General features: G+C 46.3%; 1 protein-coding gene across 10 annotated transcripts in view; it reads right to left on the reverse strand.

The window, feature by feature from the left end:
• The window catches only part of htt (huntingtin), a 256,270-nt gene that overhangs the window by 161,212 nt on the left and 70,369 nt on the right, over nucleotides 1–24,689 (reverse strand). For 7 of the 10 annotated variants that reach the window (XM_038805852.1, XM_038805859.1, XM_038805861.1 and 4 more), the window contains 4 exons: nucleotides 23,766–23,846; nucleotides 22,818–23,182; nucleotides 12,621–12,744; nucleotides 2,053–2,171 (listed from right to left, as the gene is read on the reverse strand). In XM_038805852.1, coding sequence (XP_038661780.1) covers nucleotides 2,053–2,171; nucleotides 12,621–12,744; nucleotides 22,818–23,182; nucleotides 23,766–23,846 — 689 coding nt within the window. Of the gene's footprint in view, nucleotides 1–2,052; nucleotides 2,172–12,620; nucleotides 12,745–22,817; nucleotides 23,183–23,765; nucleotides 23,847–24,689 lie in introns of those variants that run through there. The other 3 variants (XM_038805856.1, XM_038805854.1, XM_038805862.1) reach the window with 2 other exon arrangements.

A 24,689-nucleotide genomic window follows, 5' to 3' on the forward strand; every position in this document is an offset into this window, starting at 1 on the left:
TCTTGTACAGCTTTATCAAATCTCTATTTTGTTTGCTCCACGGAGAAAAACTCTGACCTAACCCTGCAGCTAAACCCACCCCCAATTCCTGGAACCTTTCTGGTAAATATCCTCCACATCTTCTCAGAGACCCTCACATCCTTCATAAAATGTGGTGGCCGATGTTCTGTGTTCTATTTGTGGCCTAACCAGAGCTTCATAAAGGTTCAGCATAACTTCCCTACGAATAAATAATTGAAGAATAAGATAAACGAGTGTAAGTGTTCCCATCCAGCACGGGAATTCCATGTTCATCATAAACTTACACATTGATCTCTCCCCCCCATCTCATGAACCTTACAAATGTGGAGGTGCTCATATTGGTGAGTGACATGTTTTTCCACCTCTGTTTGTGTTCAGCGCTTTCAAATGAATATGGGGTGGATGTGGAGAGGATGTTTCCACTTGTGGGAGAATCTAGAACTAGAGATTACTGTTTAAAAATAAGAGGCTGCCTATTTAAGGCAGAGATGAGGAGAGCTTTTTTCTCCCAGAGGGTCATGAGTCTTGGGTCCTTGATGCCATCAGCTCGAAACAGATGCACAAAAACAAGACTCCAAGCACCAAGGCTGGAACCTAACATTTATTACAGTAGATGCTAGCTATCGTCACGTGTGATCCAAAATCTCAACGAGCAAACTGACTGCTGTCAAAATGGCCAGTTTTGATGCTCAAAGACTGAAACCTACTGGGACCAGGATTGACCGAACATGAGACTTCATGTCTTCATGTCTTCAGAAATATTGGAATGCAAATTCTACTCTCGGAGAACTAATCACTGACTGTTGCAGCAATAATATTGCAAAACACAGCTCCCTTGTCAAAGCCTAAATATCACCAGTGCAACAGGAAATGTTTACCACAAGGCACAGTGCAGAGAAGAAGCCCCTTGGTAACGCACAGATAACTTAAAAATAGAAACATTTGGAGCTTTGACTATAATAAAGTGATAGTGGTCCTTCGTGCCTGTGATGGTTGTTTGAAAGAGTTATCCAATTAGTCCTACATAACCTTAATCCTCCCTCTTTTCTCTTTGACATCCCTTTTGAAGTGGGCTATTGAATCTGCTTCTACCATATTTTCAGGCAATGGATTCCAGATCAAAGTAAATTAGTCACATGGTGACCAAGTCTCTTACCAGTGGAAGCTATTTCTCCCTATTCAATCATCAAAACCAACATTTTGAACATCTATATTGGTTTCCTTATTTAAGAAAGGATATAAATGCATTCAAAACAGTTCAGAGAAGGTTTACTAGACTAATACCTGGGTTGGGGGGGTTGTCTTATGAGGAAAGGTTGAACAGGTTAGACTTGCATCCCCTGGAGTTTGGACAAGAGGTGACATGATTGAAATATACAAGATCCTGAGGGGTCTTGGCAGGGTGGATGTGGAGAGGATGTTTCCACTTGTGGGAGAATCTAGAACTAGAGATTACTGTTTAAAAATAAGAGGCTGCCTATTTAAGGCAGAGATGAGGAGAGCTTTTTTGTCCCAGAGGGTCATGAGTCTTAGGTCCTTGATGCCATTAGACAGCAGTGCTAACCACTGCACCGCCATGCCATCCTCCCTGGCACCTTTTAACAACAATAATTTGCATCTATACGGCACCTTTAAATGCACCAAAACACACTAAGGACATTCAGAGAAGCATTATCAAATACCAAACTGAATAAGATGATGTTAGGACAGGTCACCAAAAGCTTGTTCAAAGAGGCAGGTTTTGAGGAGTGTCTTAAAAAGGAGGGGAGCAGGGTGGAGAGATTTCGGGAGGCAGCTCCAGGGTTTAGAGCCCTGGCAAACGATGGCACAGCCGCCAATGGTGCAGTGAATGAACTCAGGACCAGCACTGGAGAAGTGCAAAGACCTCATCTGCAAGGCCGCAACATCCTTTCTAAATGCACAATGCCCAGCATCAGACTGTGTATTCTAGTCTCCCACCAGTGGAAACAGTTTCTCCTTATTTACTCTATTCAACCCTTGATTAAGAAATACAACATAAAGACGTCTCACCTTGGTGTCAAGATCTGCGGACTCAACGCAGTCATCCTTCGCGACAAAACGATCAACACTGCTGTCAGAGGACTGCCGGCTGTGGCCCATGTGACTTAACAAATGAGATTTGTTTACTGCTGTAAGATTAAGAGAAATTATTTTTCTCCCCTGCTTTTCTATGTTAAATAAAGATTTTCTATTCTCATTTTCTAAGTCAACTTGTTCCACTCCCTGGCTAGGTTAGAGGCAGGTGACCTGCCCCCGGACATCCACAACTCTACAATGCAGTCCGTCTTGAGCACACAATCTAGGCTGACACTCTAACACAGTGCTGAAGGATTGCACTGCATTGCAGGAGGTGTAATTTGACGAATGAGGCACTGGATCGAGGTTACCTTTCCCTGTTCTGGTGGTTCAGGCGAAAGTCAAGGACCCCATGGTACTATTCGGACAAAGTCGAAAGTTCTCTCCGTGTCTTAATCCAACACTTCCCCCTCAGCAACATCACCAAAAACAAATAAACTGGTGATTAACCTCATTACTGTTTGTGGAATCTTACTGTGCACAAAATGGCTGCTGCCTTTGCCAATGTAACAGTTACTGATTTTGAAGAACATTCATTGTACATGAAGCGCTTTGAAACATTTGAGAGACGCAGTAAGGCGCTATACAATTGCAGAGTAAAGTCCTCCCCGGTCAGTGAGGGCACGTAAGCAGCCCACGGTTAGTTCAGTCTCCAAGTTCTCTCTCTCTGACAAGATCAAGAGCTCCCCATGTAAGTGATTATAGTTTTCAAACTGGCAAACTACTAAAGGGCACAGCAGATGCTCCCCATGCATAACTTGAGCTGCAATGTATGTTATTTGGGCTTTTCTCGAACTCCTTTAGAGTATTGGTTAGCAAGGTGACATGCTGGAAATCAAAGGTCAGCACTTCTGCTTCCAATTCCAACTGCATCCTTGTGAGGAAACGTTAGGTGAAGGCAGGCACTTCCTCATTTTCACCATGCCTGCATGGTGGATTGGGATGGGAGGGGAGACAGATGGTCCTGACTGGCAACACTCTCACCTCAGCTTCAGAAGTTGGGAATTCTGAGCACCTGCAAGACACTTGACACTCCAGCAGAGCAATCAAGCTGTGCAGCATTCTCAGGAGGTGCTGTCATTCACACAAGACATTATAAGACTATAAGACGTAGGAGCAGAATTAGGCGACTCGGCCCATCGAGTCTGCTCTGCCATTCAATCATGGCTGATATTTTTCTCATCCCCATTCTCCTGCCTTCTCCCCATAACCCCTGATCCCCTTATTAATCAAGAACGTATCTATCTCTGTCTTAAAGACACTCAGTGATTTGGCCTCCACAGCCTTTCGCAGCAGAGTTCCACAGATTCGCCACCCTCTGGCTGAAGAAATTCCTCCTTATCTGTTTTAAAAGATCATCCCTTTAGTCTGAGATTGTGACCTTTAGTTCTAGTTTTTCCTACAAGTGGAAACATCCTCTCCACGTCCACTCTATCCATGCCACGCAGTATCCTGTAACTTTCAAAAAGATCCCCCCTTATCCTTCTAAACTCCAACGAGTACAGACCCAGAGTCTTCAACTGTTCCTCATACGACAAGCTCTTCATTCCAGGCATCATTCTTGTGAACCTCCTCTGGAACCTTTCAAGGCCAGCATATCCTTCCTTAGATACGGGGCCCAGGATTGCTCACAATACTCCAAATGAGGTCTGACCAGAGCCTTATGCAACCTCAGAAGTACATCCCTGGTCTTGTATTCTAGCCCTCTTGAAACGAAGACCAAGATCCCTCTAAGTAAGGTAAGACTCCTGCATTGATGCACTGGAAGAAGACAGCACCATAAAAGACAGCACCTTGCAAACCCTCAAACTCTACTCATTCCTCAGCACCTTCCAAACCTGCAACCTCCACTCCCTCAACAGCACCTTCCAATCCTGCAACCTCCACTCCCTCAACAGCACCTTCCAAACCTTCAACCTCCACTCCCTCAACAGCACCTTCCAAACCTTCAACCTCCACTCCCTCAACAGCACCTTCCAAACCTGCAACCTCCACTCCTTCAACAGCACCTTCCAAACCTACAACCTCCACTCCCTCAACAACACCTTCCAAACCCTCAAACTCCACTCATTCCTCAGCACCTTCCAAACCTACAACCTCCACTCCCTCAACAGCACCTTCCAAACCTACAACCTCCACTCCCTCAAAAGCACCTTCCAAACATACAACCTCCACTCCCTCAACAGCACCTTACAAACCTACAACCTCCACTCCCTCAACAGCACCTTCTAAACCTACAACCTCCACTCCCTCAACAGCACCTTCTAAACCTACAACCTCCACTCCCTCAACAGCACCTTACAAACCTACAACCTCCACTCCCTCAACAGCACCTTCCAAACCTTCAACCTCCACTCCCTCAACCGACCCTTCCAAACCTACAACCTCCACTCCCTCAACCGCACCTTCCAAACCTACAACCTCCACTCCCTCAACAGCACCTTCTAAACCTACAACCTCCACTCCCTCAACATCACCTTCCAACCCTGCAACCTCCACTCCCTCAACACCTTCCAAACCTGCAACCTCCACTCCCTCAACAGCACCTTCCAAACCTTCAACCTCCACTCCTTCAACAGCACCTTCCAAACCTACAACCTCCACTCTTTCAACAGCACCTTCTAAACCTACAACCTCCACTACCCTCACTAGCCACCTTCCAAACCTGCAACCTCCACTCCCTCAACAGCACCTTCCAAACCTTCAACCTCCACTCCCTCAACAGCACCTTCCAAACCCTCAAACTCCACTCATTCCTCAGCACCTTCCAAACCTGCAACCTCCACTCCCTCAACAGCACCTTCCAAACCTACAACCTCCACTCCCTCAACAGCACCTTCCAAACCTACAACCTCCACTCCCTCAACAGCACCTTCCAAACCTACAACCTCCACTCCCTCAACAGCACCTTCCAAACCTACAACCTCCACTCCCTCGACAGCACCTTCCAAACCTACAACCTCCACTCCCTCAACACCTTCCAAACCTGCAACCTCCACTCCCTCAACAGCACCTTCTAAACCTACAACCTCCACTCCCTCAACAGCACCTTCCAAACCTACAACCTCCACTCCCTCAACACCTTCCAAACCTGCAACCTCCACTCCCTCAACAGCACCTTCTAAACCTACAACCTCCACTCCCTCAACAGCACCTTCCAAACCTGCAACCTCCACTCCCTCAACAGCACCTTCTAAACCTGCAACCTCCACTCCCTCAAAAGCACCCTTCCAACCTACAACCTCCACTCCCTCAACAGCACCTTCCAAACCTACAACCTCCACTCCCTCAACCGCACCTTCCAAACCTGCAACCTCCACTCTCTCAACCGCACCTTCCAAACCTGCAACCTCCACTCCCTCAACAGCACCTTCCAAACCTTCAACCTCCACTCCCTCAACAGCACCTTCCAAACCTTCAACCTCCACTCCCTCAACAGCACCTTCCAAACCTTCAACCTCCACTCCCTCAACAGCACCTTCCAAACCTACAACCTCCACTCCCTCAACAGCACCTTCCAACCCTACACCCTCCACTCCCTCAACAGCACCTTCTAAACCTACAACCTCCACTCCCTCAACAGCACCTTCCAAACCTGCAACCTCCACTCTCTCAACCGCACCTTCCAAACCTGCAACCTCCACTCCCTCAACAGCACCTTCCAAACCTGCAACCTCCACTCTCTCAACCGCACCTTCCAAACCTGCAACCTCCACTCCCTCAACAGCACCTTCCAAACCTTCAACCTCCACTCCCTCAACAGCACCTTCCAAACCTTCAACCTCCACTCCCTCAACAGCACCTTCCAAACCTTCAACCTCCACTCCCTCAACAGCACCTTCCAAACCTACACTCCCTCAACAGCACCTTCCAACCCTACAACCTCCACTCCCTCAACAGCACCTTCTAAACCTACAACCTCCACGCCCTCAACAGCACCTTCCAAACCTGCAACCTCCACTCCCTCAACACCTTCCAAACCCTCAAACTCTACTCATTCCTCAGCACCTTCTAAACCTACAACCTCCACTCCCTCAACAGCACCTTCTAAACCTACAACCTCCACTCCCTCAACAGCACCTTCCAAACCTGCAACCTCCACTCCCTCAACAACACCTTCCAAACCCTCAAACTCTACTCATTCCTCAGCACCTTCTAAACCTACAACCTCCACTCCCTCAACAGCACCTTCCAAACCTACAACCTCCACTCCCTCAACAACACCTTCCAATCCTGCAACCCCCACTCCCTCAACAACACCTTCCAAACCTGCAACCTCCACTCCCTCAACAACACCTTCCAAACCTGCAACCTCCACTCCCTCAACAACACCTTCCAAACCTACAACCTCCACTCCCTCAACAGCACCTTCTAAACCTGCAACCTCCACTCCCTCAACAGCACCTTCCAAACCTGCAACCTCCACTCCCTCAACAGCACCTTCCAAACCTACAACCTCCACTCCCTCAACAGCACCTTCCAAACCTACAACCTCCACTCCCTCAACAGCACCTTCCAAACCTGCAACCTCCACTCCCTCAACAGCACCTTCCAAACCTTCAACCACCACTCCCTCAACAGCTCCTTCCAAACCTGCAACCTCCACTCCTTCAACAAGACCTTGCAAACCCACAACTCTACCACCTAAAAGGACACGGTCAGCAAACGCATGGGAATACTGCAAGTTTCCCTCCAAGCCACACATCATCTTGACTTGGAACCAGGTCGACATTGCTTCACTGTCGCCAGATCAAAGTCCTGAAACTCCCTCCCTAACAGCACATGGACTGCAGCGGTTTATTAAGGTGGCGGCTCACCACCACCTTTGTGATAGCAATTAGTGATATGTAATAAATGTTGACTTAGCCAGCACTGCCCACATCCCATGAACGAATAAATAAAATAAAGGGCTGAAAGGCCATTCTACTTCCAAAAATGCACTCCTCAAATTACCACATTGGTCTTTAACAAAGGCTTTTGCAAAGCTGGGTCTCTAAGACATGGTACAATTGGGTCTCCCAACATGCCATAGGCACCTAAGTTTCTTGCAGTATTTCCTATAGTATAGGACTGAAAATTCCCTTTTTTTTTATCATGTACCATAGCCCAGGCTGCTCTGAAGATTTGCCTCCTGAACTTAAGTACAAAAAGGATGGACACGAAAAGAGTCATTGATGCATTATGCCTGCCACCCAATCATGATTCCCAAAACATAACTAGACATTGCCTACCCCGCAATAGCCACTGGGAAAAGTAAGCAACAGGGAGGGAAAAAAAAACAGGATTAGTTCAGGGGAAATTACTCTGGAAAATTCCTTTCTGAATCCCCCTCACCCCATCCACCACCCCAGACAATAAAGTATGCTACACCAAATATTTTTACTCTTCGACAATCCTGTGTTGAGATGATGGCTCGGACTCTAACGTACTCTCCACCAAATTCTCAAAAATTTCCGACTCCCATAACCTTCCGGCCGCTATAAACCAGGCTTATCGTTACTCAAATCACAACTTTCTACTTTGCCTGAACTTTCTTACCCATCACTATGAGGAACGCAAAATCGTGAATTCATGTCACAGAAAAATTATGGAGAAACTTAAGGGACAAAAGTCCAACAAATTTCCAGGACCTGATCCTGGGATTCCAGAAGAGATAGCTGCAGAGACATTGAATGTGTTGGTTATGATTAATTCCCTAGATTCTAGAGCAAGCCCAGCAGGTTGGAAGTTGGCACTACCTCAAACTCGGACCCATTTTACCCAGAAATGGAGGAAGAGAAAACGAAACAGGGAACTAGAGGCCATTAGGCTGACATCAGTCATTAGGCTGACATCAGTCAGGGAAAGTGCTGTAATCTATTTTTAAGGAAGTTTTTTAACAATGCACTTAAAAAAGTACAGAGTAATCCAAGTCAACATGGTTTTACAAAAAGGAAGCAGTGTTTGACAAATTTATTAGAATTTTTTGAGGTTGTAGCTAGTGTTAGACTCGAAAAAGCAGACGGGCGTCAAACGTTGAATTTGGTTCATATGATTTATTAAAGATTGCAAATCGACCGGGAGACCATTGACTGGTGTTTTGTTAACAAAGTCACAGGTTATATCTGTGATTGCGCAGGGCAGATAAGGAGCAAAGTTCTCTAAACTATGCCTGTGTATTTCTGTGGTGTTCAAAATGGAGTCTGCTCGGTTCTGCCCAACTCAAAATGGGGGAAATCTAGATTCCGAAATCTTTGACTGGTATGTGCAAAAAAAATGCTGCTGTGGTTCGGCTCTGTTCTCAATGGATGGCATAATGGGCTCTGATGCCTACTCCTGCTCTAATTCACACTCAAATTCATAACTAGAAAGGTAGATAAAGGGAAACCAGTAGATGCAGTATACAAGGAGACAATGGCATTGTGGTACGAATGGTCGGGGGGGAGGAGTTCAAATCCCAACACGGCAGCATGTGAAGTTTAAATTCAACTAATTAATAAATCTGGAATATAAAGCTAGTTGCACAAACGGTAACCATGATAACTATTCTAGAATGTTTTAAAAAAAAAACCACCTAGTTCTCTAATGCCCTTGAAGGAAATCTGCCATTCATATCTGGTCTGCCCCACAGGTGACGTTAGACCCACATCAATGTGGTTGACTATTAAATGCCAAAAGGTATTTAATAGGCGCCAGAATGTGGCGACTAGGGGCTTTTCACAGTAACTTCATTGAAGCCTACTTGTGACAATAAGCGATTATTATTATTATTATTAATAATATTATAAGGTGCCACACAACAGGTTAACATGCAAGGGCTCATGAAGGAGAGCTAAGATATCCCCATGGACGGTACATTGGTCAATGGACAGGGAGTAGAAGATAGGGATAAATGGCGCATTTTCATTGGCAGGCAAGATTGAGCAGAGTGTCGCCCCTCAGCTATTTACAAACAATATTTAATGACTGACGAAAAGTCCGAGATAAGAAAGAATGAAGATACAAAGCTAGTTTGGAGTATAAGCTGTGAGGAGGACAAAGAGTGAGGTAATTCAAGCAAAATACTGTAGGTGTTGGAATCTGAAACAAAAGCAGAAAATGCTGTAAAGGAAGAAAATTAGCAGGTCTGGCAGCATCTGTGGAGAGAGAAAATAGACTTTACGTAACATTTTCTATTTTTGTGTGAGGTTATTCACTTTGGTAGGAAGAATAGAAAAGCACATTTGCTTTTAAAAGGCGTAAAACTTGTAAACGTTGATCAACAGGGACTTGTGTACTCGTATGGGAATACAAAGCTTGCAAGTGAGTATTGCAAACAATTAGGAAGGCAAATGGCATTGTGGGCCTTTATTGTGAGGGGTTTGGGGTACAGGAATAAAGGAGCTGTGCTATAATTGTGCAGGGCTTTGGAGAGACCACACCTGAAATACTATACATAGTTTCGGTCTTCATACTTGGGGAAGGATACACGTGCATTGGAGGCTGTACAGCGAAGGTTCACTAGATTGGTCCCTGGAATAAAAGGCTGGGTAATGCTGCCTGTAATTTATAGAATCCCTGCAGTGCAGGAGGCCGCTCCGCCCAGTGAGTCTGCACCAACCCTCCGAAAAAGGGGTCCATTCCCCTCCCCATAACCGTGTAATTAACCTGCAAATCCCTGGACACTAAGGGGCAATTTAGCATAGCCAATTCACCTAACCTGCACATCTTTGAACTGTGGGAGGAAACTAGAGCACCAAGAGGAAACCCACGCAGACACGGGGAGAACATGCAGACTCCGCACAGAGGGTGACCCAAATCCGATCTTAAGTTTGTGTAAACAGTGCTTTAATTTAACCCTTGGAATACAGATATCATTCTGGTGAATCTGCTGTACTCCTTTCAAGGCCAGTAAATACTTAACAAGATAAGGTGCTCAGAACTGAACAAAATAGTCCAATTTAGTCTAAATGGTGGCTTTAAGATTCATTTTGGGCTTCTAATTATAAAGATCTGCATTCCATTAGCCTTTTGGATTTTCTATACTTTTCCATATCCTTTTAATAACCAATGTACACAGACCCCAAAATCCTTTTGGATCTTCAAAGATTTTAGCTTTCCACAATTTAGGAAGTGTTCCGATTTATCCTTTTTAGGTCTAAAGTGGACGACCTTATATTTTCCTACATTGAAATTCATTTGTCCCAGTTCACTTAATTTATTAATGTAAGAACAGAACATAAGAACTAAGAACTGACTCCTTGCACTGGGACTTCTGAGGGATCCCGTAGCGCATCCTCGGGGGTATGTTGAGTCTCCAACCATCCAGAGACCAGGAGATCTGGTCCATTAATGCCAAGTGTTAAGTTTTTAAAGAGAATTTTTAAGGTGGAAAAATAGGTTAAGAGAAGGAATTTCTGACTTTAGGACTCAGGCAGATGAAGGCAGGGCTGCCAGTCTGGGAACAATTAAAATTGAGGCTGTTCGAGGGACAAGACGTGGAGGAACGCAGGTAAGTTGGAGGTGGTGAGGCCATGGAGAGCGCTTATAAGGAAGGATGAGAATTTTAATTTAGGCATTGCTTAATCCAGGCTGATGGGGAAATGGAACTTGATGTGAGTTAGGACACAGCAGCAACTTCGGACAGCCTCAAGCTTACGGAGGATAGAATGTGGGAAACCATCAGGCGTGCATTGGATTTATTAGAATGGCACAGAACCAGGTTATTCGGCCCAACTGGTATATGCTGTGCATAGGTTCTTCAGGAGTTCCTCAGGGTAGTATCCGAGGCTCACCATCCTCAGCTGCTTCATCAATGACCATGCAACAAAAGGTCAAATGTGGGGATATTCGCTGATGACTGCAAAATGTTCAGCACCATTCGCGACACTTCAGACACTGAAGCAGTCCAAGTGCAAATGCAGCAAGAGCTAGACAATATCCAGGCTTGGGCAGACAAGTGGCAAGTAACATTCGTGCCACACAGGTGCCAGGCAATCACCACCTCCAGTAAGAAAGAATCAATTGCCCCTTGACATTCAATGGCATTACCATCACTGAATCCCCCACTGGCAACATCCTGGGGGTTACCATTGACCAGAAACTGAACTGGACTAGCCACATAAATATTGTGGCTAGAAGCGCAGATCAGAGACTAGGAATCCTACGGCGAGTAACTCACCTCCCGACTCCCCAAAGCCTGCCCACCACCTACAAGGCACAAGTCAGGAGTGTAATGGAATACTCTCCATTTGCCTGGTTGAGTGCAGCTCCAACAACACTCGAGACGCTCAACACCATCCAGGACAAAGCAGCCCGTTTGATTGGTACCCCATCCACAATCATTCACTCCTTCCACCATTGACGCACAGTAGCAACATTGTGTACCATCTACAAGATGTACTGCAAGAACTAACCAAGTTTCCTCAGACAGCACCTTCCAAACCCAATGTGGAGGGCCAGAATCTAATAAACAGTGCCACTGTGAACCATCACACCCAAAAAATTGAAATTGGTGACCCTCACCGAGGACAACTCTGCAAGCTCCCATCAGGAACACAAGATATCCTATTTTGTAGAAACACTGGAAAAGCTCACGTGAACAGATAAACGTAGCAGGTTTTTCTGATTAGGTGTATTAGATTATTTCATTCTTTCCAATAAGAATTAATGCCTCAACCCTTACCCTTACACGCTATTATTGCCAAAAGAAAAATCAGTGACCAGTTTAAAACAAATGCATCTGTATTGTGTGATTATTTTACTTCCAACCTACATTACAGAAACCATGCAGCAATTACGCTCTCCTTCAGCCTCCTTCCACCCTAAGTCATCCAATCCGGTCAGAATTTTTCTCCTTCACGTACTTATAAAGGCCTCGATTGTATTCACCTCAACTAGTCATCGTGGTAGACTGATCCACATTCTCACTACGCTCAGGGTAAAGAGGTTTCTCCTGAATTCCCTATTGGATTTATTAGTGGTTATTTTATATTTAAGGCCCATAGCTTCTGTCTCCATCACAGTAGATATGTCCGCTACTGCGCCATTTCCTGCCCTCAAAATAAAACCCAAAATGAATAAAACAGCTGAAAAGGTTACAAATCAAGTGTGGAAAGGAGTCAACACAACGAAGAGTGTTAAGTAACACATTGCTAAAAGTACTTGTTTTACTCTTGTCAACAATTAGGTTTAGAACAAGAATGCCTGAAAAGTCAGTGTCAATCCTTGACTCAGTCCCTGCAGTTAATATCCTGGTTTGTTTTTAAAGGATGTGGTGGGCGGCACGGTGGCACAGTGGTTAGCACTGCTGCCTACTGCGCGGAGAACCTGGGTTCGATCCCGGCCCTGGGTCACTGCCGGTTTGGAGTTTGCACATTCTCCCCATGTCTGCGTGTGTCTCTCCCTGCCCCCTCCCGACCCCCAACCCAAAAGAAATGCAGGTTAGGCGGATTGGCCTCGCTAAATTGCCCTTTAATTGGAAAACAAATGGTAACTGGTACTCTGAATTTATAATAAATAAATAAAAGGATGTTGCAACGTACCCAGGGTGGAAGTTGTGAAGCCATCTAGAAGTGCATCTCCAGGAGTATTTGAGGTGTCCTCCTCCTCATCCTGAAGCTGCCCGATCTGCATCGCTGAATACTGACTGTCTGTCCCATCGAGTACCTGGTTCAAACGAGCACATTCAGTATTCATTCACAACAACAGGTTTCTACAGGATGAGTGGTGCTTTCCTGTTAATTGAATCCCCATCATTTTTCTCCTCCTTTTCTCAAAGTCTCGACTGCTCACTTGGTGTTTTTTTGGGGGGGGCAGTCGCTTTCTCATCTAAATGACTAGAATTGGGAAGTTTCACGGGTGAACTGAGGAGGCAACTCCAAAATTATGAAGGGTTTATAATTAGGCAAGTAGTAAAATCAAGTTGTTTCCACATGTTGATGGAGGATCAGCAGCAATGTCTGCAGATAAAAGCATTATGATTTCTCCAGCAAATGCTAATTTCATAAAAGTGATGTGCGTAAAACCAATTCCCCATCACTTACAGCAGTGTGGTCCCCAGGCATGATTGACAGGGAGGTTACTCAATCATCCCTACCCACGATATGCAGTCAAGAAACAAGAAAATGGAATGTAGATTTCTCTTCAACAAAAAGGGTGTTGAAGCAGTCTCGATTTCTTCAAAAAATTAATTAGACTGCTGCTTGGACAATATTGTTTCGAGCTAAGGGAGTGTGACGAGGTGGCTAGATTACAGCCGCACTGCAATCTTCCAACTAGACTATTGTTTCAATGAAGAAGAGCAAGTTAGGACAAGGTGGGGGGGGGTAGCTCTGCTAATTAAGGGTGACATTGGCACAATAGAGAGATGACCTTCGTTCTGGAGATAAAGATGTGAATCCGTTTGGATAGAGATGAGAAATAGGAAAGGGAAGAAGTCACTATGGGTAGGACAGGGTACGCAGCAAGAAATAATGGGGGCTTGTAAGAAAGGTACTGCAATAATCATGGCTGATTTCAATCTACATTGGACAAATCGGGTTCACAAAAGTAACCTGGATAATGAGTTCATAGAGTGTTTTCAGGACAACCTTTTGGAACAGTACATTCTAAAGCCAAACAGAGGTCAGGCTACACCCGATCTGGTATGGTGTAATGCAACAAGATTGATTAATGACCTCAAGAGTGAAGACCGCCCTCGGTTGCAGCGATGAATTTCACATTCAGTTTGAGGGAGAGAGCAATGGATCTAAGATTAGTGTTTTAACCTTAAATAAGGGCAATTCTGAGGGCATGAAGACAGAGCTGACTGAAGTGAACCATCTTTTGGGAATTCAGTTAAGGGATGGTCAATAGTGATGCTGTGGCTGGCATTTAATGATATATTTCAGAATAGTCAGGAAAAAATACATTTCAGTGAGAAAGGACGACTCTAAGGGAAGGACACACCAGCCGTGGTTAACAAAGAAAGTTAAATATAGTATCAAATTGAAACAAAAAGCATATTATTCCACAAAGGTGAGTGGCAGGTCCGAAGGTTGGACAAATTATAAAGAATAGCAAAGAATGACAAAAAGATTGAAGGGGGAGAAACTGGAGTGCGAGAGAAAGCTAACTAGGAATATAAAAACAGATAGTAAGAGTTTTCATGGCTCAAGGAAAATTAGAGATACTATTAGATTCAAATTAGCAAGAAAATCAACAGAACTGAGGCTTGGGAACAGTTTAATATTCAGCAAAGGCAGACCATGGTATGATTTAGAGGAAAATACAATTTGAAAGTAAACTAAAAATATAAAAACTGACTGTAAAAGTTTCTATAGGTACGTAAAGAGAAAAAGATTGATAAAAACTAAAAATTAATGGAATTGAAGGCGGACAAATTTCCAGGGCCAGATAATCCTCATCCCAGAGTACTTAACTAAGAAAGTGGCCCTCAAAATAGTAGATCCATTGGTGGTCATTTTCCAAAATTCACTGGATTCTGGAATGATTCCTACAGACTGGAGGGTAGCAAATGTAACCCCGCTGTTCAAAAAGGGAGATAGAGAGAAAACTGAACTATAGACCAGTGAGCCTAACGTTGATAGTAGGGAAGTTGCTAGAGTCTATTATCAAGGATTTCATAGCACAGCATTTAGAAAGCAGTGGTATAATCAGACAAAGTCAGTGTGGGTTTACAAAAGGAAAATTATGCTTGACAAATCTACGAGAATTCTTTGAGGATTTAACTGGTAGAGTTGACCAGGGAGACCTGGTGGATGTAGTTTATTTAAACTTTCAGAAGGTTTTCGACAAGGTCTCACAAAGCAGATGAATGTGTAATGTTAAAGTACATAGGATTACGGATAGTGTGTTGAGATTGATAGAAAGCTGATTGGCAGGCAGTGACTAGTGGGGTACTGCAGGGATCTGTGCTAGGACCACTACTGTTCACATTATATATTAATGATTTGGATGAAGGAACTAAATGTGTTATCTCAGGGGCTGGTTTAGCTCACTGGGCTAAATCGCTGGCTTTTAAAGCAGACCAAGCAGGCCAGCAGTACTGTTCGATTCCTGTACCAGCCTCGCCGGAATGTGGCGACTAGGGGCTTTTCACAGTAACTTCATTGAAGCCTACTTGTGACAATAAGTGATTTTCATTTTTCAAATTTGCAGATGATACAAAGTCGGGTGGGAGAGTGAGCAATGAGGAGGATGCCGAGATTCTTCAGCTGGATTTGGACAGGCTGAGTGAGTGGGCACGTGCATGGCAGATGCAGTATGATGTGGATAAATGAGAGTATATCCGCTTTGGTAGCATAAATAGGAAGACAGATTATTATTTGAATAAGTGTAAATTGAGAGAGGTGGATACTCAGCAAGACCTTGGTGTCCTTGTGCACCAGTCGCTGAAAGTAAGTGCACAGGTACAGCAGGCAGTAAAGAAGGCAAATGGTACGTTGGCCTGTATAGCGAGAGGATTTGAGTATAGGAATAGAGATGTTTTACTGCAATTGTATACGGCATTGGTAAGGCCACACCTGGAGTATTTTGTGCAGTTTTGGTGCCCTTATCTGAGGAAGGATGTTCTTGCTATGGAGGGAGTGCAGCAAAGGTTTACCAGGCTGATTCCTGGGATGGCGGGACTGTCATATGAGAAGAGACCAAGTCGGTTAGGATTATACTCATTGGAGTGAGAGGGGATCTCATAGAAACTTATAAAACTCTAACAGGATTAGACAGGGTAGATTCAGAAAGAGAGTTCCCAATGGTGGGGGAGTCTAGAACCAGGGTCAATAGTTTGAGGATAAGGGGTAAACCTTTTAGGACTGAGGTGAGGAGAAATTTCTTCACCCAGAGAGTCGTGAATCTGTGAAACACGCTACCACAGAAAGTAGTTGAGGCCAAAACATTGTGTAATTTCAAGAAGGAATTAGATATAGCTCTTGGGTTTAATGGGGTCAAGGGATATGGGGGAAAGGCAGTGGTCAACCATGATCATAATAAATGGCAGAGCAAGCTCGAAGGGCCCAATGGCCTCCTTCTACTTCCATTTTTTATGTTTCTACAGGCATTTAGAAATAAAAAGTCTAGAGAGCGAGTCTGGGGAATTGATCATGGAAAATAAAGAAATTGCGGGTGAATTGAACAAACAGCTTTCATCTGTGTTCACTGAAGGTGATACAAATAATATTCCAGAGATAAATGTAACTCAGGAGCTGAAAGGGTGGGAGGAACTTAAAACAATCACAATCACCAGGGAAAGGGCAATGAATAAAGTATTAGAATTAGAAACTGACAGTCCCCAGAACCTGATGGGTGTCATCCTCGAGTCTTACGAGAAGTGGCTGCCGAGATAGTAGATGCATTAGTTGTATTTTTCCAAAATTCTCTAGATTGTGGAAAGTCCCACCAGATCAGAAAATAGTGTATGTGACTTCTCTATTTAATAGAGGAGGGAGATAGAAAGCAGGAAACTACAAGTCTGTTAGCCCAACATCTGTCATAGGGAAATACTGGAACCCATTATTGAGAAGGTTGAGGATGTGTTGTACTTATTTCCAGAAAGCATTTGACTAGGTGGTGCATCAAATGTTACTGTGCAAAGTAAGAGCTCATGGTGTAGGGGGTAATATATTGCCATGGAGGGCAGCACGGTGGCGCAGTGGGTTAGCACTGCGGCCTCACGGTGCTGAGGTCCCAGGTTCGATCCGGGCTCCGGGTCACTGTCCGTGTGGAGTTTGCACATTCTCCCCGTGTTTGCGTGGGTTTCACCCCCACAACCCAAAGATGTGCAGGGTAGGTGGATTGGCCACGCTAAATTGCCCCTTAATTGGAAAAAATGAATTGAGTACTCTAAATTTATTTTTTTTAAATATTGCCATGGAAAGGGAAAAGAAACAAAGGGATATAAGGTTCATTTTCAGGTTGGCAGGATGTGACGACTGGAGTGCCAAAGGGATCAGTGCTTGGGCCTCAATTAGCTACAATTTATATCAATAACTTGGATGAAGGGACTAAATAATTTGCTGAAGGCATCAAGAGAGGCAGGAGTGTATTTATTTTCATTCTTTTTAAAGGGGACAACAGCATTTTTGTTCTCCTAGGTGTTTGAGGTTGTGGGTTCAGACGGTACTGTCGAAAGAGAGCAAGTTGTGAAAAGAACATCAGGAGTCTGCACAGGGACATAGAGAAGTTAAATGAATGGGCAAAATTGGGCAGAGGGAATATAGTCTAAGGCGGCATGGTGGCACAGTGGTTAGCACTGCTGCCTCACAGCTCCAGAGACCCGGGTTCCATTCTGACTTCGGGTGACTGCCTGTGTGGAGTTTGCACATTCTTCCCTTGTCTGCGTGGGTTTCCTCCGGGTGCTCCAGTTTCTTCCCACAGTCCAAAGATGTACAGGTTAGGTGTATTGGCCGTGCTAAATTGCCCCTTGGTGGGGTTACAGGGAAAGGGTGGGGAATTGGTCCTATGTAGGGTGTTCTTTGAGGGCCAGTGCAGACTCGGTGGGCCGAATGGCACTATAGGGATTCTATGAAAAGGGATTTGATTCTATGGAAAATGTAATAAACTTGGTTTGTGTTGAATAAACTCGGTTTGTTCTCACTGGAACGACAGAGGTTGAGGGGCGACCTGATAGTGGTCTACAAAATTATGAGGGGCATGGACAGAGTGGATAGTCAGAGGCTTTTCCCCAGGGTAGAGGGGTCACTTACTAGGGGGCATAGGTTTACAGTGCGAGGAGCAAGGTTTAGAGGAGATGTACGAGGCAAGTTTTTTTTACACAGAGGGTAGTGGGTGCCTGGAACTTGCTGCCGGAGGTGGTGGTGGAAGCAGGGACGATAGTGACGTTTAAGGGGCATCTTGACAAATACGTGAATAGGGAGTAGAGGGATACGGACCTAGGAAGTGTAGAACATTTTAGTTTAGACGGGCAGCATGGTCGGCACAGGCATGGAGGGCCAAAGGGCTTGTTCCTGTGCTGTACTTTTCTTTGTTCTTTGAACTTGCCCACTTCTGCAGAAAGAGCAGAAAGGCGGCCTATCACTGAAATGGAGATCGATACAGAACGTGGTGGGACAGATGGATTTGGGAGTCCTGATACATCCGTCACAAAAGGCTGGTATGCAGGAACAGCAAGTCATCAGGAAGGCAAATGGAATGCTGCCGGTTACTGCAAGGGGAATGGAATTTATATATACGGATGTTTTGCAAGGTGTTGGTGAGACCATATCTGGAGTACTATGTGCAGTTTTGGTCTCCTTATTTAAGGATATAAATGCGTTACAAGGTTCACTGATACCTGGGGTGGGAGAGGTCGAACAAGTTGGGCCTGTACCCATTGGAGTTCTGAAGAACAAGAGGTGATGTTGTTGAAAAAGATAAGACCCTGATGTGGCTTCACATGGGTGGAAGTTGAAAGGATGTTACCTTGTGAGAGAAACTAGAACTAGAGGACACGGTTTAAAAATAAGAAGGGCATGGGCAGCACGGTAGCATGGTGGTTAGCATCAATGCTTCACAGCTCCAGGGTCCCCGGTTCGCTTCCCGGCTGGGTCACTGTCTGTGCGGAGTCTGCACGTCCTCCCCGTGTGTGCGTGGGTTTCCTCCGGGTGCTCCGTTTTCTCCCACAGTCCAAAGATGTGCGGGTTAGGTGGATTGGCCAGGCTAAATTGCCCTTAGTGTCCTAAAAAAAATAATGTTAATGGGGGTTGTTGGGTTACTGGTATAGGGTGGATAGTGGGCTTGAGTAGGGTGATCATTGCTCGGCACAACATTGAGGGCTGAAGGGCCTGTTCTGTGCTGTACTGTTCTAATTCTAATTCTAATGTGGCGCAGTGGTTAGCACTGGGACTGCGGCGCTGAGGGCCCGGTTTCGAATCCTTCCCCTGGGTCCGTGTGGAGTTTGCACATTCTCCCCGTGTCTGCGTGGGTTTCACCCCCACAACCCAAAGATGTGCAGGTTAGGTGGATTGGCCATGCTAAGTTGCCCCTTAATTGGAAAATAAAAATAAGGTGCTCCCATTTACGATAGAGAGAATGTTACAGTAAAATGGTATGTCATTTTTGTGCCGATATAAGCGATACCAATGCTGGAAATGCAAAGCAGGTCAGGTGCTGAGATCTGTCAGGGGCTCACAACGGAATAGAATGGCACTGCTTTGCTCTCGTTGGATGCTACAGACCTGCCGTGTAGTTCCAGCGTTTGTCATTTATCTTCGTTTGTATAGCCCATCGATTTTTAAATTATTTTTTTTAATTAAAGGGAAATTTAGCGTACCCAATCCACCTATCCTGCACATTTTTGGGTTGTGGGGGTGAAACCCACGTGGACAGTGACCCAGAGGCAGGCTCGAACCTGGGACCTCGGCGCCATGAAGCACAGTGCTAACCACTGCGCCAGAGTGAAATGTAGCCCATCAATGGCTAACAAGCACATTTTGGCAGAAATGATTCAGGAATTTAATTGTAACAGAAAACTATTTGCCAGGATTAATTTTGCTAACGCTATCAGCTGTCCATGAAAATTTTGACATTTGTGACATCAAAACAAGCATGCAGATATTACAAATGTAAAATCCACTGGAGGCAAACAGCATTAAGTAAGGGGCAACACCTTGAGACATTACAGTGAGAAAAATTACTAAAGAACATGTAGCTCAATCAGCAGAGACAGATCCAACAAGATAGATTAAAACTGAATAGAACTGATCCTGGGCAAGGCAGGGTGAATGGACACGAGAGCTATATATTCCACTCAACTCTCAAGGCAGTGCCCAGTCCATGTGAAATGGTCACGGTCACCTTACTAAGAGACAACATTTCTCTTAGTTATGTATTTAGGATTGAGTTTAAAAACCTTCTCAGCATGCCTCTGAAACAGGGCAGGAGATACAAAAGTCTGTGAACACGCACGAACAGACTCAAAAACAGCTTCTTCCCCGCTGTTACCAGACTCCTAAACGACCCTCGTATGGACTGACCAGATTAACACTACACCCCTATATGCTTCACCCGATGCCGGTGTCTATGTCTTTACATTGTGTACCTTGAGTTGCCCTATTATGTATTTTCGTTTATTTCTTTTTCTTTTCATATAGTAAATGATCTGTTGAGCTGCTCGCAGAAAAATACTTTTCACTGTACCTCGGTAAAAGTGACAATAAACATATCCATCCATCCAGTTTCAACTTTATGAAAAATGTTTGCATGCTAAAAGCCCACAAATAAAGATAGAGGATGGTCACTGCAATGTTCAAGAAAATTCAACTTCTCTCAGCATTCAGGCCAGCATGCAGCAGTGGCAATATGGGTCAACATCAGGAGCCATGCACAGCAGCCCCTGAATTCAGTCATGATGCTGTGCACAAGGGTCATGTAGCAGCCAGGCATTTATTTAGAGAGCAAGGGGGAGAAGGGGGGGGACACAACGCGTGGGAGGGAAAGTGGGTGCACAACGGGAGATGAGGGCAACGAGAGATGGAGGTGGGGAAGGGGTGCACAACGAGAGATGAAGGCGTTGCAACGTGAGGGGGAGAGAGGGGACAGCGCAATGAGAGAGAGGGGACAGCGCAATGAGAGAGAGGGGACAGCGCAATGAGAGAGAGGGGACAGCGCAGTGAGAGAGAGGGGACAGCACAATGAGAGAGAGGGGACAGCACAATGAGAGAGGGGACAGCGCAATGAGAGAGAGGGGACAGCGCAATGAGAGAGAGGGGACAGCGCAATGAGAGAGAGGGGACAGCGCAGTGAGAGAGAGGGGACAGCGCAGTGAGAGAGAGGGGACAGCGCAATGAGAGAGGGGACAGCGCAGTGAGAGAGAGGGGACAGCACAATGAGAGAGGGGACAGCGCAATGAGAGAGAGGGGACAGCGCAATGAGAGAGAGGGGACAGCGCAATGAGAGAGAGGGGACAGCGCAATGAGAGAGAGGGGACAGCGCAATGAGAGGGGACAGCGCAATGAGAGAGAGGGGACAGCGCAATGAGAGAGAGGGGACAGCGCAATGAGAGAGAGGGGACAGCGCAATGAGAGAGAGGGGACAGCGCAATGAGAGAGAGGGGACAGCGCAATGAGAGAGAGGGGACAGCGCAATGAGAGAGAGGGGACAGCGCAATGAGAGAGAGGGGACAGCGCAATGAGAGAGAGGGGACAGCGCAATGAGAGAGAGGGGACAGCGCAATGAGAGAGAGGGGACAGCGCAATGAGAGAGAGGGGACAGCGCAATGAGAGAGAGGGGACAGCGCAATGAGAGAGAGGGGACAGCGCAATGAGAGAGAGGGGACAGCGCAATGAGAGAGAGGGGACAGCGCAATGAGAGAGAGGGGACAGCGCAATGAGAGAGAGGGGACAGCGCAATGAGAGAGAGGGGACAGCGCAATGAGAGAGAGGGGACAGCGCAATGAGAGAGAGGGGACAGCGCAATGAGAGAGAGGGGACAGCGCAATGAGAGAGAGGTCAGCGCAATGAGAGAGAGGGGACAGCGCAATGAGAGAGGGGACAGCGCAGTGAGAGAGGGGACAGCGCAATGAGAGAGAGGGGACAGCGCAGTGAGAGAGAGGGGACAGCACAATGAGAGAGGGGACAGCGCAGTGAGAGAGAGGGGACAGCACAATGAGAGAGGGGACAGCGCAATGAGAGAGAGGGGACAGCGCAATGAGAGAGAGGGGACAGCGCAATGAGAGAGAGGGGACAGCGCAATGAGAGAGAGGGGACAGCGCAATGAGAGAGAGGGGACAGCGCAATGAGAGGGGACAGCGCAATGAGAGAGAGGGGACAGCGCAATGAGAGAGAGGGGACAGCGCAATGAGAGAGAGGGGACAGCGCAATGAGAGAGAGGGGACAGCGCAATGAGAGAGAGGGGACAGCGCAATGAGAGAGAGGGGACAGCGCAATGAGAGAGAGGGGACAGCGCAATGAGAGAGAGGGGACAGCGCAATGAGAGAGAGGGGACAGCGCAATGAGAGAGAGGGGACAGCGCAATGAGAGAGAGGGGACAGCGCAATGAGAGAGAGGGGACAGCGCAATGAGAGAGAGGGGACAGCGCAATGAGAGAGAGGGGACAGCGCAATGAGAGAGAGGGGACAGCGCAATGAGAGAGAGGGGACAGCGCAATGAGAGAGAGGGGACAGCGCAATGAGAGAGAGGTCAGCGCAATGAGAGAGAGGGGACAGCGCAATGAGAGAGAGGGGACAGCGCAATGAGAGAGAGGGGACAGCGCAATGAGAGAGAGGGGACAGCGCAATGAGATAGAGGGGACAGCGCAATGAGATAGAGGGGACAACGCAATGAGAGAGAGGGGACAGCGCAATGAGAGAGAGGGGACAGCGCAATGAGAGAGAGGGGACAGCGCAATGAGAGAGAGGGGGAGCAGCGCAATATGAGACAGGGGGGGGCGTAACGAGCGAGAAAGAGATGGGGGGATGCAATGAGAATGATATGGAGCCAGAGAGAAAAACCAGAGGAAAAATCAGTGTGGGCCACTCTTGCAACTTGTGACCAGCATCAGATTGGTGCACAGAAGCCTGAAGCCCTCTCAGCCACAGATGCGTCAGGGACAATTTTGGAGAGGGGAAAGTTTTTTTTTAGCAATTTCAATGGATGTGAGCTGCTGACCTTTTCACTGCGACTAGCTGAGGACCTGGAGGAGAAAGTGGTAGTATCCGAGGCTGAGCCCTCCGCGGGGGAGCTGAGAGAGGTGTCGGGACCCTCAGTGGAGGACTGTGATCCCCCCTCTGCCCGCTGCACACTTACAAGCTCAGAACTGTCGGATGGGGTCACGGCTGAATCCGGGCCCTCAGTCGTCTGGGAGCTCTCACTGAGTGGAGATATAGCCTGATTGGTCCTGTCGTTCTGATCTACATTGGTGTCTGACTGGATGGTGCTGATCTGACTGGAGCTTCGGCTCAGGGCCTCATCAACATCGCCCTCCACCGTCAGGCCAGTCAGGTCCGATGTCACCGAACTGTTGAGATCGACAGACTCTGCAGATTGTAGAGTATGCTGGGAACGTGGTTGTTGAGTGATGATATCGTGCCCAGTAGAATCCGGCACCGGGCTTGTTGACCCCAAGGCAGAAGGTGATGGGACATCAACAGCACCTTCACTGTTTACTGAACCTAAAAGTGTGGGCGAGAACAATGCATTAGCAAACATGGATGTTTGTTATGTGCATGTAAAAATAAACAGCACAGCATAATGTCTCAGTAATGAGCTTATACATTTCCACACTTCCATGATGAAATCCGATGCAGAAATGTAGTACAGTGTCCAATGAAAGGATGAGTGGGGTCTAGATTTTACGCTCAAGTCTTTGGAGTGGGACTTGAGAACTTGAATGATTATGGCAAAACTTTTACTTGAACAAAGCACTTAGAACAACTGCAAAAGCTCTGGTCCTGAATTTTATTGGGATTATAAAGATCTGTGGCTGCCATTTCAGTTGGAAATTGGATCAAGCGGCTGCTCCCGCCATTTCTCCAGCAACCCACCTCATCTCCCGGGTACACAGAGGGCGAATTCAGAATGTCCAATTAAGTGCGCGTGAGGGAGGTGACGGGAAACCACCTCATTCTTTTCCCCTAGTCATACGACCCACTGCTCATGAAGGTTGAAAATGGGAAGTTCTTACGAACTGAAGAGGAATGAGCAGGATCATGAGCATGGAAAAATGAGCAGAGGATCTGCCCCTGGGCTACACACCTGGAAAAGTGGCAGTGCTGACTTCTGACCGGGTCTCTGCATCATCTTCAAGTCCATCCTCTTCTCCAGAAACCATCTTGCCTATTAATGCACAAATCGGGTGAAAATGAAGTTCCCAAATATACATTTAAAATGACTATTTCACTGAAGTGATGAACAGGTTAGTGCGAAATCCTCAAACATCATCAAAATCTGATTCCGAATAAATCATCTGAATGGGGACTGAAACCAAGCACTGCTGTACAATTTTAATTTCCTAATGGCCCAAAAATCTATATATTCATTACTGGCACTGTGCAAACACACTCCTCAGATTCCTTACTTTGCAGTATAAAGCTCACTTCATTTCCAATAACCATCATCTGAAACCCTTTCCCTCCCGGCTTGGAAATTTTCTTCATAGAATTTACAGTGCAGATGGAGGACATTCGGCCCATTGAGTCTGCCCTTGGAAAGAGCACCCCACTGAAGCCCACACCTCCACCCTAGCCCAGTAACCCCACCTAACCTTTTTGGACACCAAGGGCAATTTTATCATGGCGAATCCACCTAACCTGCACATCTTTGGACTGTGGGGGGAAACCGGAGCACCCGGAGGAAACCCAGGGAGAACGTGCAGACCCAAAAGTGACTCAAGCCGGGAATCAAACCTGGGACCCTGGAGCTGTGAAGCAACTGTGCTGCCAGTGTGCTACCATGCTGCCCCGGTTAAAGCAGCCATTTGAATACACGTCCTTGCTGTTTTCAACTGCATCTTTCTGATAACCTCAGGGTCTCCCTAATGAATTCATTTTGATGTCCAGTCATTGCAAGTCAACATGAAAGTGCACAGTGGTGTTCCCCCAGGTTCGGCAGTCAGACCATTGCTGTGGTGAATGTCCCTTTAAGGGCAAGGCAGCAGTGTAAGGGTCACATGGCCTGAGT

Source organism: Scyliorhinus canicula, chromosome 8 (genome assembly GCF_902713615.1).
Source record: "Scyliorhinus canicula chromosome 8, sScyCan1.1, whole genome shotgun sequence".
In the NCBI taxonomy this organism is placed as follows: Eukaryota; Metazoa; Chordata; class Chondrichthyes; order Carcharhiniformes; family Scyliorhinidae; genus Scyliorhinus; species Scyliorhinus canicula.